The sequence below is a fragment of the Saimiri boliviensis genome, chromosome 14 (assembly GCF_048565385.1).
Source record: "Saimiri boliviensis isolate mSaiBol1 chromosome 14, mSaiBol1.pri, whole genome shotgun sequence".
NCBI lineage: Eukaryota > Metazoa > Chordata > Mammalia > Primates > Cebidae > Saimiri > Saimiri boliviensis.
This window is the reverse complement of record NC_133462.1, coordinates 43,222,513-43,235,957: the sequence shown is the minus strand read 5'-3', so window position 1 is coordinate 43,235,957 and position 13,445 is coordinate 43,222,513. Positions and strand designations below refer to the sequence as shown.

Below are 13,445 nucleotides of genomic sequence, written 5' to 3'. Positions count from 1 at the left end.
GGGCTGGAGTGCAATGGTGCAATCTCGGCTCACCGCAACCCCTGCCCGCCAGGTTCAAGCAATTCCCTTGCCTCAGCCTCCCGAGTAGCTGGGATTACAGGTGTGCACCATCACGCCTAGCTAATTTTGTATTTTTTAGTAGAGACGGGGTTTCTCCACGTTGGTCAGGCTGATCTTGAACTACCGACCTCGGGTGATCCGCCTGCCTCGGCCTTTCACAGTGCTGGGATTACCAGTGTGAGCCACCACGCCCGGCTAATTTTGTATTTTGCCCAGGCTGGAGTGCAATGGTGCAATCTCTGCTCACCACAACCTTCGCCTCCCAGGTTCAAGCAATTCTCCTGCCTCAGCCTCCCGAGTAGCTGGGATTACAGGCGTGCGCCACCACGCCCGGCTAATTTTGTATTTTTAGTAGAGACGGGGTTTCACCATGTTCGAGAGGGGCCAGGCTTCTCCCCAACTCCTGACCGCAGGTGATCCTCCTGCCTCGGCCTCCCGAAGTGCTAGGATTACAGACGTGAGCCACCGTGCCCGGCCCCTGTCCCCTCTCTTTTGTCCTACTTGGCAAATAAGAAAACTGAGGCTCAGCTGCCTGCCGAGTGGGGAGATGGGATGGGACAGGGGGAGGTGTGTGTGCTCCTGAGTCTGGATGCCGGGTTCAAATCCCAGCTCTCCTACCGCGTGATCTCGCACCAGCCACTTAAGCTCTCTGGACCTCAGTTTCCCCTCCAAAGCGGGTGGAGGTTTCATACAAATGGCATCACACGCGGTGTGGTCTTCTGCGTCTGGCACCTCTCACCAAGCAGGATGTTCCCAAGGTGCCTCTCCACTAGGGCCTGGGTCAGAGCCCAATCGTTTTTCATGGCTGAGTCAGGTTCCACTGGCTGGCTGGACTGCAAAGTGTTCTTTAAAGCCGGGTTCGGTGGCTCATGCCTCTCATCCTAGCACTCTGAGAGGCGGAGGCGGGAGGATCACTTGAGCCCAGAAGTTTGGATCCAGCCTGGACAACATAGCAAGACCCCATCTGTACAAAAAAATTTAAAAATTAGCCAGGCATGGTGGTGTGCACATCTGTGGCTCGGGAGGCTGAGGTGGGAGGATCACTTTAGCCCAGGAGATCAAGGCTGCAGAGGGCTATGATCACACCACCGCACTCTAGCCTGGGTGACAGAGCCAGACCCTGTCCCAAAAATCTATATAAAAAATAAAGATTTAAAGTAGCCAGGCGTGGCAGCGGGTGCCTGTAATCTCAGCTACTCAGGAGGCTGAGGCATGAGAATTACTTGAATCCAGGAGACGGAGGTTGCAGTGAGCTGAGATTGCACCACTGAACTCCAGCCTGGGCAACAGAGCAAGAGCCTGTCTCAAAAATTAAATAAATAAATAAAAATTAAATTTTAGGCCGGGCACGTTGGTTTACACCTCTCACCCCAGCACTTTGAGAGGCTGAGGCAGGTGGATCACCTGAGGTCAGGAGTTTGAGACCAGCCTGACCAACCTGGTGAAAGCCCTTATCTATTAAAAATATAAAATTAGCTGGGTGTGGTGGCGGGCTCGTCATCCCAGCTACTCAGGAGGCAGGAGAATCGCTTGAACCCGGGAGGCAGAGGTTGCAGTGAGCCGAGTTCGTGCCACTGCACTCCAGCCTGGGTGAAAGAGTGAGACTCTGTCTCAAAAACAAACAAATAAATGCATACATAAATAAAATTTTACATTAGCTGGGTGTGGCGGAGTGTACCTGTAATCGCAGCTACTCAGGTGGCTGAGGCAGGAGGATCACTGGAACCTGATAGGGGGAGGCTGCAGTGAGCCAAGATCACACTGAACTTCAGCCTGGGGGATGGAGAGAGACTCCATCTAAAAAATATATATATATTAAAAAAAGAAAATTTGAAATGGATGTAACTCCATGGAAAGAGAAAGCGAAGCCAGGAGGTAATGGTGACTGAACGGTCTGCAATAAGGTGGATGCAGAAAGTGATGGGGAATTGAAGGAATGCATCAGCTGGGGACGGGCCATCCCAGGCAGAGGCCACAGCTGGTGCAAAGGCCCTGGGGCAGGGCCGCACCTGGCAAGTTGGAGGAACATCGAGGAGGCCTGTGTGGCTGCAGCAGAGTGAGGAGGGGGAGAGAGGAAGGAGGGGAGGGTCGGGAAGAGATGGAACAGGACACGCAGGGCCTTGTGGGCCTCAGGGAAAACTTGAGCTTTCATTTTGGGACATCTTTGGAAAGTTTTTTGTTTTTTTTTTTTTTTGAGACAAGATTTTACTCTGTCGCCCAGACCAGAGGCAGTGGTGCAATCACGGCTCACTGCAGCCTCACTCTCCCCGGGCTCAAGTGACGCTCCCGCCTCCGCCTCTGAGTAGCTGGGACCAAAGGTGCACACCAACCATGCCTGGCTAATGTTTTTTATTTTTCGTAGCGATGGGGTCTCGCTGTGTTGCCCAGGCTGGTCTCCAGCTCCTGCGCTCAAATGGTCCTCCTGCCTCTGCTTCCCACAGTGCTGGGATTACAGTTGTGAACCACCGCGCCCAGCCCTTATGATCGTGATTATTAATATTTTGGTGAGTTTCATACATACAGGGTCACGGGCACTTTAGAGCTGGGAGATACTTTTAGTGTTTCTTCTACCCTGTTATTATCAGTGACAGCCAGCATTCCTTCCCGTTGATGACATTACTGATGAGTTACATACGTAAAGGGCCAAGGACGCTATGGGTAAACACCCTATAGAATTGGAAGACACTTTTAGTGTTCTCCTGTGCTGTCGTGATTAGTGGGAATCACGTTGATTCATCGTTATTAGTGTTATTATTATTTTACTTTGAGACGGAGTTTTGCTCTTGTCACCCAGGCTGGAGTGCGGTGGCACGATCTCAGCTCACTGCCACCTCTGCCTCTCGAGTTCAAGCGATTCTCCTGCCTCAGCCTCCCGAGTAGCTGAGATTACAGGTGCTCACCACCACGCCCGGCCAATTTTTGTGTTTTTAGTAGAGACGGGGTTTTGCCATGTTTGCCAGGCTGGTCTCGAACTCCTGACCTCAAGTGATCTGCCCGCCTCTGCCTCCCAAAGTGCTGGGATTACAGGCTTGAGCCACCATGCCCGGCTAATTTTTGTATTTTTAGTAGAGAGGGGTTTCGCGGTGTTGGCCAGGCTGGTCTCGAACTCCTGACCTCAAGTGATCTGCCCGCCTCTGCCTCCCAAAGTGCTGGGATTACAGGCTTGAGCCACCACGCCCAGCTAATTTTTGTATTTTTAGTAGAGAGGGGTTTCGCGGTGTTGGCCAGGATGGTCTCGAACTCCTGACTTTGTGAACCCACCCAAAGTGCTGGGATGACAGGCGTGAGCCACCGCATCCAGCCCTGTTATTAGTGTTATTAATACCATTGATGAATCACCTACTTAAAGGGTCGCTTTCTCTTTTTTTTTGAGACGGAGTTTCACTCTTGTTACCCAGGCTGGAGTGCAATGGCGCGATCTTGGCTCACCGCAACCTCCGCCTCCTGGGTTCAAGCAATTCTCCTGTCTCAACCTCCCGAGTAGCTGGGATTACAGGCACGTGCCACCATGCCCAGCTAATTTTTTTTTTTTTTTTTTTTTTTTGTATTTTTAGTCGAGACAGGGTTTCACCGTTTTGACCAGGATGGTCTCGATCTCTTTTTTTTTTTTTTTGAGACGGAGTTTCGCTCTTGTTGCCCAGGCTGGAGTGCAATGGCGCGATCTCGGCTCACCGCAACCTCCGCCTCCTGGGTTCAGGCAATTCTCCTGCCTCAGCCTCCTGAGTAGCTGGGATTACAGGCACACGCCACCATGCCCAGCTAATTTTTTTTTAGTATTTTTAGTAGAGACGGGGTTTCACTATGTTGACCAGGACGGTCTCAATCTCTTGACCTCGTGATCCACCCGCCTCGGCCTCCCAAAGTGATGGGATTACAGGCGTGAGCCACCGCGCCCGGCTGGTCTCGATCTCTTGACCTCGTGATCCTTCGTGATCCACCCGCCTCGACCTCCCAAAGTGCTCGGACGCTTTCTACGCGCAAGCACGCCCCCCGCCCCCCCATAGAACCCCCAGCGCCCTGTGACATTTTTCCTGCCGTCGCCCTTCACGGGAGCCGGCGAGTCCCCGCCCAGCGTGCCCGGGAAGCCGCCCAGGCCCGGCCCCGCCCGCCGCGCCGCCCTCGCGCACCCCTAGGCGGCGCCCAGGCCTGCCCGCCTCAGTTTCCCCGCGCGGCCCGTGGCGTGGGCGCGGGAGGGGGGGATGCGCGGAGGCGCCGGCTGCCCCGCGCGGCGCGGCCGCCAGGGGCCGCTGCGGAGCCGCCTTTGTGGTCCCGCCGCCGGGGCGGGCGCGGGCAGGAGGAGGGCGCGGGGGCCCGGGAGGGAGGCGGGAGGCGCGGCCGCCGCTCCAGCTGCGAGTCCGCCCGCCGCCCGCCGCCGGCTCGGTCCCGCGCCCGCCATGGCCCGCCTGACGGAGAGCGAGGCGCGCCGGCAGCAGCAGCAGCTCCTGCAGCCGCGGCCCTCGCCCGTGGGCGGCAGCGGCGGCCCCGAGCCCCCCGGGGGGCAGCCCGACGGCATGAAGGACCTGGACGCCATCAAACTCTTCGTGGGCCAGATCCCGCGGCACCTGGACGAGAAGGACCTCAAGCCGCTCTTCGAGCAGTTCGGCCGCATCTACGAGCTCACGGTGCTCAAAGACCCCTACACGGGGATGCACAAAGGTGGGCGCCCGGCCCCTCCCCTCCCCCTCCCCCGCCTCCCACCCCACCTTCCGGCGCCTTCCCCCCCATCCCCGTCCCCGTCCCCGTCCCCGTCCCCGTCCCTCCCCTGCTCACCTCCCTCCTCTGCCTGCCTCTGCCGGAGCCTCGGTTCCTACCCCTCCCTCCCACCCACCCCTCCTCCCCGCTCTGGGGGTGCAGCTGACAGATCCGAGCGGGCCCCCTCCCCTCCTCCGCCCCCTCTCCCTCCCTCCCCACCTTCCGGCATCTCCTCTCTCTCTCCCTCTCTCTCTCTCTCCCTCTCTCTCCTTTTCTCTTCTCTCCCATCTCCCTCGACCTCCCATCCTTCCCCCCACAGCACCCTCTCTCTCCCTCCCTCCTTCCCTCACCCTTCCATCCCCCCAGACCCCCACCCCTTCCTCCCTCCCTCACCCACTCTTTCCTGCCCGTTTGCCAGGGGAGCCTCGGGAACCCCGGCACCCCTCCCTGCCCACCCCCATCCCCCATTCATTCAGCCTCCCCAGGCCCCGTCGGGGAAGTTTGCACCTGCGGACTCCATTGCTTTGGTTATTTTCACAAAGCCAGGCCGGCGGGGCAGGTCCGGCCGCGGGGGACACGGATGCCCAGGACCCCAGGCTGATCGGTAACTACAAAGAAAGACGGATTGGGGGCGCCCGGCTTGGGGGGACGCGCCTGGCCTCGCCTGGGGTGGCGGAGAGGCTCCCCGTCTCTGCCGCCCACCCCCTGGCCCCACCACCTCGCGTGGATCAGCATTCTCTCCTCCATTTCTCTGCCCTCCCCCTCCCCCGCCTCCACCTTGGGCTCAAGTTGAAACTGGCCGAGCCTCTTAGCGATGTGTTGGGGTCTCAGGCCCAAGACAATGAGCTTGGACGTGTCCATCTGGGCTGAGCCCAAATCCTGGGGTGGACAGGGAGGAGGAGGGAGGCGTGGGCGGCCTCAGGCCTGTCTGCCTCCCTCCCGCGGATTCTCCCTCCCCTGGCATCGCGGATGGGGGTGTCCAGCGATTGTGTCCCCAGCCCCTGGTTCCCACCACGGGCCCAGCGTCCGAACTGGGGTGGCTTTGACAGCCTTCCCGTCAGGTGTTGGGGGCTGGGGGTGGGCGCTTCAGAGGCTTTGTCCTGGACACCCCCAGTCCCCCCCTCCCATCCTCCAGGAAGACCCTGAGAGGCCTTGGGGACTGACCGGGGCCCATGACCTATTTTAGACCCACTTTTCCCCCAGCGCTGCGTGCCCCGGTAAGCATGAATGCATGTTTATTGAATGAATGGATGAATAAATGGGTTAGTGAGTGAATGAATGAATGAATGATGGGTTCAAGAAGGCCCTAGGGAGGGTCTGGTGAGATGGAGCCCAGGCCTGTCACTCCAGCTAGACCCTCCAGCTGGTATCTTAAGGGAGAGGAAAGAAACCCCTCCCCATTCCCCATCTCTTTTCAAAACCAACCGTCACACACAAAAAAATTGGGCCTGAAAAATCTAACTCCTCCGTGTGGCCTAGGAGGGCAGAGGGGCTCCCTTGCGGCCCCCGGAACTCAATCTCTGGGGTCCAGAGGTGATAGTTGGGCTTTTCCCACACGCCCCCACCCCCTGGCATACCGGAAGCACCCATTTCTAGAAAGATTCCTGTGGCAGTGGGGGAGTCCACGTGGCCCTCCAAAAGGTTGCACTGAAAGGCCGCTGGTTGAGCTCTAGTTTGGAGAGACAGATGGGGGTGCAGGGATTGGAGATTCCCGGTGAATTCTTCATTTTTTTTTTCCTTCTTCTTCTTATTTTTAAATCTCTGGGAAATCTGGACGAGGGAGAGGTGAGGGGTGAGGGAGGGGCTGGCGCTGGGTTTTCGCCTGGTCCAGAGCCTCAGTTTCCCTGCTGTTGACAGCAGGGCCATAGCGCACGCCCAGTTATTTTTTTTACAGATTGGACAATGTTGAGGACCCTGGGATGCCTCGGGGGTATTTCCCATCTGCGGGCTTTCCTTGGAGGGTGAGAATTGAGAGGCCATGTCCATGATAGCCGGCGATCGCCCCCCGTGTTTTAGGGGTCTCGGGTCTGTCTGTGTGTGAGATACAGGGCAGTGAATCCCCGCCTGTGTGGGGCCTGGCTGGACTTCACCTGGGCTTTGTCCGTGGGTGCTTGGCACGAAGGGGTGAGGGGAAAGAAGGAGGTGGAGGTGTCTCCAGAATCAGCATCTCTGATCCAGGTTTGCGTTTGGGGCTCAGCTGTGTGACTCCTGGCTAGTGACTGCCCTCTCTGGGCCTTGGCCAAAGGGAGTTGGAATGGTGAGTGGGAAGTCAGGATTCTTGGGGCAAAGAGTGAGTTCAGACACCTGCCACCAACGATGACCTTATTAGGGCTTTGTTTCTGGGAACCCTGGTGTGGTAGAATGTGCCTCTTCCGAGAGGCAGGGCCGTGGGGGTGTGGACCCCAGGCCTGGAGAGAAATCCCTTTCCCAGGATGCTGGCACAGCCCGTGGGACTGGGCACAAGAAATCTGTAAGGAGTAGGCTGGGTGGGATGAGAACGCCCTGGAGGGGCACAGGCTCCTGGCACAAGCCGGGGGCATCAGCTGGCACCACCTCCAGCCCTTCCTTGGCCTCCACGAGGCGGGGCCTTGTTTGATGTCCTCATGGAAGGCATCACCGTGGAGGTGGGCTCTGGAGTGACAGCGCATTTCTGGGAAACTGAGGCCTGGAGAGACACATCTTGGGTCCCAGTCTGACCACAGCCAGGCCCCCATTTCCGCCCTGCCTTCCTCCCATGCCTATATCTGTGTGACGCAGGGGTGACAGGTTCCCCGAAGCCGAGAGTAAGGCCCCCAGAGATGGTGCTGGGGACGGAGGGGTCCGTGACACCTGACAGCCACAGCTCGCCTGCCTGAGGGCGGCGTGGGAGCAGCCGGATTCCTAGAGGCCGAGCTGAGACCCAGAGAAAGGCAGGAGGCCTTGTCCGGGCGTGGGGCAGGGGCAGGGGGACAGGGCGGTGTCCAGGTGGTCCTCCCAAAGAGGGCAGGCCTTGGGGCGCTGGGTTTGCTTTTCAGAGAGAGAGGTGAGGACACAGAGAAGGAGGGGGCTTCAGAGACATGGAGGACCACAGGGAGCCCACAAGCTGCTCCTGCCAGACCTCCTCATCCAGAGAGAAGGGACCACCCCCAGGAAGGACCCCTACCCCAGGCGGGGGGTCCGGCCAGGAACTGGAGGCTGGGATGGGGGCTCCCGCTGCCTCCCGTGCAGTTTCCTGCCCCAGGGACCCTCCCTCCAAGGGAGGCCACGCTGGAGCTTTGGCTGCCCCTGTCTCTGGATGGTGGCTGCCTGGGTGCCCACCCTGCCAGGGGAAGGTGCCCGCGGTGGTGCTGGTCCGCCGCTGCCACTGGGGCCCCCGTTTATGGTAATGGCATATGCATTTGCATGTTAATGACAATATTTGTCTTAAAGCGGAGGTTGCGCTGGGGGACGGTGTAGGTGGGGGGGCCCGGTGGGGGCCCGGGTGGGGGCCCGCCGTTTCCATGGGAGCACCAGCTGCCAGCTCGGCTGGGGCGGGGTGGGGGGAGGAGGAGGCTGTGGCAGGCTGAGCTCTGAGGCGTGAGATTCCGCGTGTGACGCACCAGCCCCAGGGAGAAGGCGGGCTGGGCGGCCTGGCGGGGGGACCGCGGGAGCAGTTGGCTCTCCTGGTGGTGGCGGGGACAGCAGTAGGGGGCCGGAGGCGGCCGGCAGGGTGGGCCGGTGTGTGCGCGCCTGGGAAGGACCCCTGCTGGGGTGGTGTGTGGCTTCAAACTGGGCACGCCCCTCTCTGTGCCTCATTTTCCCCTGCTGCCCATTTTCTTATTTATTTAACAGTCTTTCATGAGGCCCAGGAGCCTCACACCTGTGACTGTGACATCGTTTCTGCACCTCTCCCTCCACTGCTTCAGGCAGAGAACATTTATTGAACGCCTACTGTATTCCAGCATTCGTGCAGAGCTGGGCATTTGATGTGAACAGAATTCCTTACGGCATTCATGATGGAGTGGTCTACCTGTATGAGCAACATTTATTGAGCACTTGCTGTGTACTAGGTCCTGTTCTAGACCCTGGGCTACTGGATTGGGCAAAACAGATAAATCTGCCATCCCTACCCCCACCCAGGCCTCCCCTCCCACCCGATTCCCGCTGAGGACCTGCGCTTACAAGCCATGGAACTCAGGAATGTGATGGCGAAACGCACACCAGCAGTGACAACCCAGCAGAGGGCCCTGCCCCTGCCCCTGCAGGAGTGGAAACCAGGAGGGCTGCCTGGAGAAGGAGGCATTTAGTGTAGAAGAGTAGTTGAGAGCTTGGAGTTGAGATGAGTCTCGTTTCTCTGTATCTTGTGGCCTTGGGCAGGTGTATTCATCCCTCCAAACTGGAGCGGGTCTTCCTGTTTCAGAAGAAAGCAGGGAGGAGAAAGAAGCAGCAGCAGGGAGGCTCTCGGCATGGGGCCGGGCGCGGTGTGTGCTCGGTCAGTGGGAGCGGGCTTGTTATGTGACTACGCTGAGCCCCGAAGTGAGAGGAGGGTGCATTGCTGGGGACAGGTGTTCCTGGCGATGTTTAGGGGCCCGCAGGAGCACTAACTCCAGCGAAGCCCAGCTGCAGGCAGGATGGAGTGTTTGCCCTCATAGGAACGAAGCAGAGGGTCTTGGAAGCCCCCGGGTCCCCGTCTTCTGTGGGGCTCACCTGATGGGGCTCTTCCGAGGGGTCCTAGCTTGGGGCTGGACCCAGGAGGTTCTCTCTGCAGTGGGCTTCTGTCTTTCTTTCACCCCTCAAATTGGCAAGTGAGGCCTTGGCCCTTGGAAACACCTGGTGGGACCACACTCATTCATTCATTCATTCACCCACACAACACTGCTCGAAAACCCTTTGGGGCCTCGCCTCGTGCTGAGCAAGAGAGGTCTGAGGCCAGAGACGGACATTGGCACCTATCGTCTGGGTTAGGTCAAAGGGAGGAAGGTTGACAACTGGATAATGAAGCAGGAGCTCTGCCTGGAGGAGGGGCATTAGAAATGGGGCTTTGGTGGATCAATAGGAGCTTTCCAGGTGGAGAAAGCATTTTATTTATGCATTCACAGAAACACTTACTGTGTTCCAGGCCCTTTGATGGGCCTGAAACACAGCAGTGGACAAGATAGGTAAATGTCTTGACTTTCTGGATACAGGGAGGGGGAACTGATCTGTGAAGGCCTGGAGGCGTGAAGAATTCGCATAGCTGGGGAAGAGGAGGGATTAGGTGAGGCATGAGAGATGAGGCTGGAGAGCCAGCACCGGCTGGACCAGGAAAGCCTCCGATGCTGGACTGAGCTTGGACTGTTTCCTGAGGGCACTGGGGAGCCATGGAAGACTTTAGAGAGGGGAGGGATTTAAGCAGACCTGTTTGGGAAGTACTGCCATTGCCACCGCCAGCCTCTTCCCAGCCTCCCAGCCTTGCTCAAAATATGCTCATTACCTTCACACCTGGATGGACAAAATAGAAGCTTCCGGTGAGGGGAGGCCCCACAGTGTGGGAGGAGAGAAATACAAAGAAGCAGATGTGTGTTCCGATTATATTGGCTCTTAGAGAACCAAGCTCCCCTCCTCCATATGAACCGCAGGAGGAGACTGGAGCCCAGAGAGGGGCAACACCCAGCCAAGCCATACAGCAGAACAGCCAGGCTTCCCACCCGCCAGCCTGAGCCTTGTCCCGCTCTGGAAGGAGAGAAAGAAAGATGATTTTGGAAACATAGACAGGAGTCAAGCCATCCAGGGAGGCCAGCTGTCCTTGAACTTAAGATGACCAGGGCCAAAGGGAGAGGATGTTAGGCCTGGAAGACACTGACCTAGCAGGAGTTCACTTGGTCCAGGGTCATGGTCAACGTCAGTGATGTGTAAGCTCTCGGAGGGCAGAGACTGTGTCCCACTGGCCATTTGGAAGTGAGCTTGTGGATGAACAAGGACGTGAGGAAATGGGAAGATGTGGGGATGGGCTGGCTAATGGAGGGATGGAGAGATGGATAAGTGAATCAATGGATGCAGACATGGAAGGGTGGATGAATGGGTTACAGTGACGCTAGGTATGAGTGGATTTGATGGACAGAAAAGTGGGTAGGTAAGTGGAAGGTTTGAATGAACTGATGGGTGAATGGATGGATGAATGGATGGATGGATGGATGGGTGGGTGGGGGGATGAATGGATTTATGGATGAATGGATGGGTATGGATGGACAGGTAGATGGATGAGTGAGTGGGTGACTGGATGGATGGTAGATTGATGGATGGATAGATGGATGGATTGGGTGGATGGATGAGTGGGTGGGTGGATGAATGGGTGGGTGGATAAATAGATTGAGGGATAATGGGTGGGTGGATGGATGGGCAGATGGATGGATGGGCAGATGGATGGGTAGGTGGATGGATTGGTGGTTTAATGAGTGGATGGATGGATGGATGGATGGATAGATGAGTGAATGGATGGATGAATGGATGAATGGGCAGATGAATGGATTTATGGATGGATGGATGGCTGGATGGATAGATGAGTGACTGGGTGGATGGATGAATGGATGGATGGGCAGATTAATGGATTTGTGGATGGATGGATGGATGGATAGATGGGTAGTGGATGGATGGATTTGTAGATGGGTGGATGGATGGATAGGTGGATGGATGGACAGGTGGATGAATGGGTGGGTGGGTGAACGGATGGATGGTAGATGAATGGATGAATAGATGGATGGGTAGGTGGATGGATTGGTGGTTTAATGAGTGGATGGATGGATGGATGGATGGATAGATGAGTGAATGGATGGATGAATGGATGAATGGGCAGATGAATGGATTTATGGATGGATGGATGGCTGGATGGATAGAGGAATGAATGGGTGGATGGATGAATGGATGGATGGGCAGATTAATGGATTTGTGGATGGGTGGATGGATGGATGGATAGATGGGTAGTGGATGGATGGATTTGTAGATGGGTGGATGGATGGATAGGTGGATGGATGGGTGGGTAGGTGAACGGATGGATGGTAGATGAATGGATGAATGGGTGGATGGATGGATTGGGTGGATGGATGAGTAGGTGGGTAGATGGATGGAGGATGGATGGATGGATGAGCAGATGAATAGATTAGTGGGTATTTGGTGGATGGGTGGGTGGATGGATGATGGGCAGATAGATGGGTGGGTGGATGAGCTGATGGGTCAATGAGTGGATGGATGGATGGTTGGATGGATAGGTGGATAGATGAGTGAATGGATGCATGAATGAGTGGATGAGTGGTTGAATAGATGGATGGATGATGGGTAGATGGAGGAATTAATGGATGGATGGATCAAAAGATGGATGGGTAATTGGTGGATGGAACACTAGATGGAAGGGTGGGTGCATGGATGAATGGATGGATGGGTGAAGGATGGAAGGATGCTTCCTCAACATTTGCTACCTTCCTCCTCACCTGTGAATGTGAATGATCATAACCTTTGATCTCAGACAGGCTTGGTTCTAATCCTGGCTCCATTTTTTATTTCTGTGTAATCTTGGAAAAGCCACCTCATCTTTTCTGAACTGTAGTTACTTTGTAAAAGAGAAAGAATACAGATAGCTAGCCCACAGAGCAGTTGTCAAAATTGGATTAACTTATATGATGTGGCCAGGCGTGGTGGCTCACACCTGTAATCCCAGTGCTTTGGGAGAATCCCTTGAGCCCAGGGGTTCAAGATCAGCCTGAGCAACACAGCAAGACCCAGCTCTACAAAAAATAAAAAACTTCTGCAGGTGTGGTGGTGTGCACTGTAGCCCCAGCCACTCAGGAGGCTGAGATGGGAGGATTGCTTTGATCACAGGAGTTCGAGGTTACAGTGAGCTATGATTGTATTTCTGCATTCCAGCCTGGGTGACAGAGTGAGGACAGAGTGAGACCCTGTCTCTAAGGAAACAAAAACAAAAACATATGGTGTGATTCATGTAATTAACCTGAATAATGTGTTGGATATTGTAGGTGTTCTCCATAAATGGTCAGGTAGTCAAAATAGTCAGCAGCCTGGCTGTGTTGCTCACGCCTGTAATCCCAGCACTTTGGGAGGTTGAGGTGGGAGGATTGCTTGAGCCCAGGAGTTCCAGACCAGCCTGGGCAACATAGCAAGACCCCTTCTCTATAAAAAATAAATTTAAAAATCTGCACATGGTGTCATGCACCTGTAGTCCTAGCTACTTGGGAGGCTGAGGAGAGAGGATGGCTTGAGGCTGGGAAGGTGGAGGCTGCAGTGAGCCATGATTACGTCACTGCACTCCAATCTGGAAAACAGCGAGACCCTGTCTCAAAACAAAAAAGGCAACGACTTTATTAAGTCTCCATTATGTTTGAGGCTTTGAGCGAGGCTTGAGGACATAAAGCAATTCAGGGGTAGGTGAGACTGACAATAAACTAGTAAACAAATAAGTAAAGTTGAGATAGATGAGTTGCCGTGAATAAACTGAAGGTGTGTTTTGGGAGATGACAGCTTCCCTTGGGGGCCAGAGATGGCCTCTCAAGGAGGTGACCTTTGAGATGAGACCTGAATGACAGATGGGAAGGCTGTTATTCTAAAACCAAGGGAAAAGCATTCCGGGCAGTAGGAACAGCCCCTGCGAAGGCCCTGGGGCAGGACCGCACCTGATGTGTTAGAGGAACTTCAAGGAGGCCCTTGTGGCTGGAGCAGAGTGAGGAGGGGGAGGGAGGGTGGGGAGG

The 13,445-nt window shown here is 56.0% G+C and overlaps 1 protein-coding gene across 5 annotated transcripts in view; it reads left to right on the top strand.

Annotated features, from left to right (window-relative positions):
- Window positions 1-4,384: 4,384 nt before the first annotated feature.
- CELF5 (CUGBP Elav-like family member 5) overlaps window positions 4,385-13,445 on the top strand; it is a 71,341-nt gene continuing 62,280 nt past the window's right edge. For 3 of the 5 annotated variants that reach the window (XM_039466916.2, XM_039466918.2, XM_039466919.2), the window contains exon 1: window positions 4,389-4,716. In XM_039466916.2, the coding sequence (XP_039322850.1) occupies window positions 4,455-4,716 (262 nt within the window). In that variant the 5' untranslated portion in view covers window positions 4,389-4,454. Of the gene's footprint in view, window positions 4,717-13,445 lie in introns of all 5 variants that reach the window. The other 2 variants (XM_039466915.2, XM_039466914.2) reach the window with 1 other exon arrangement.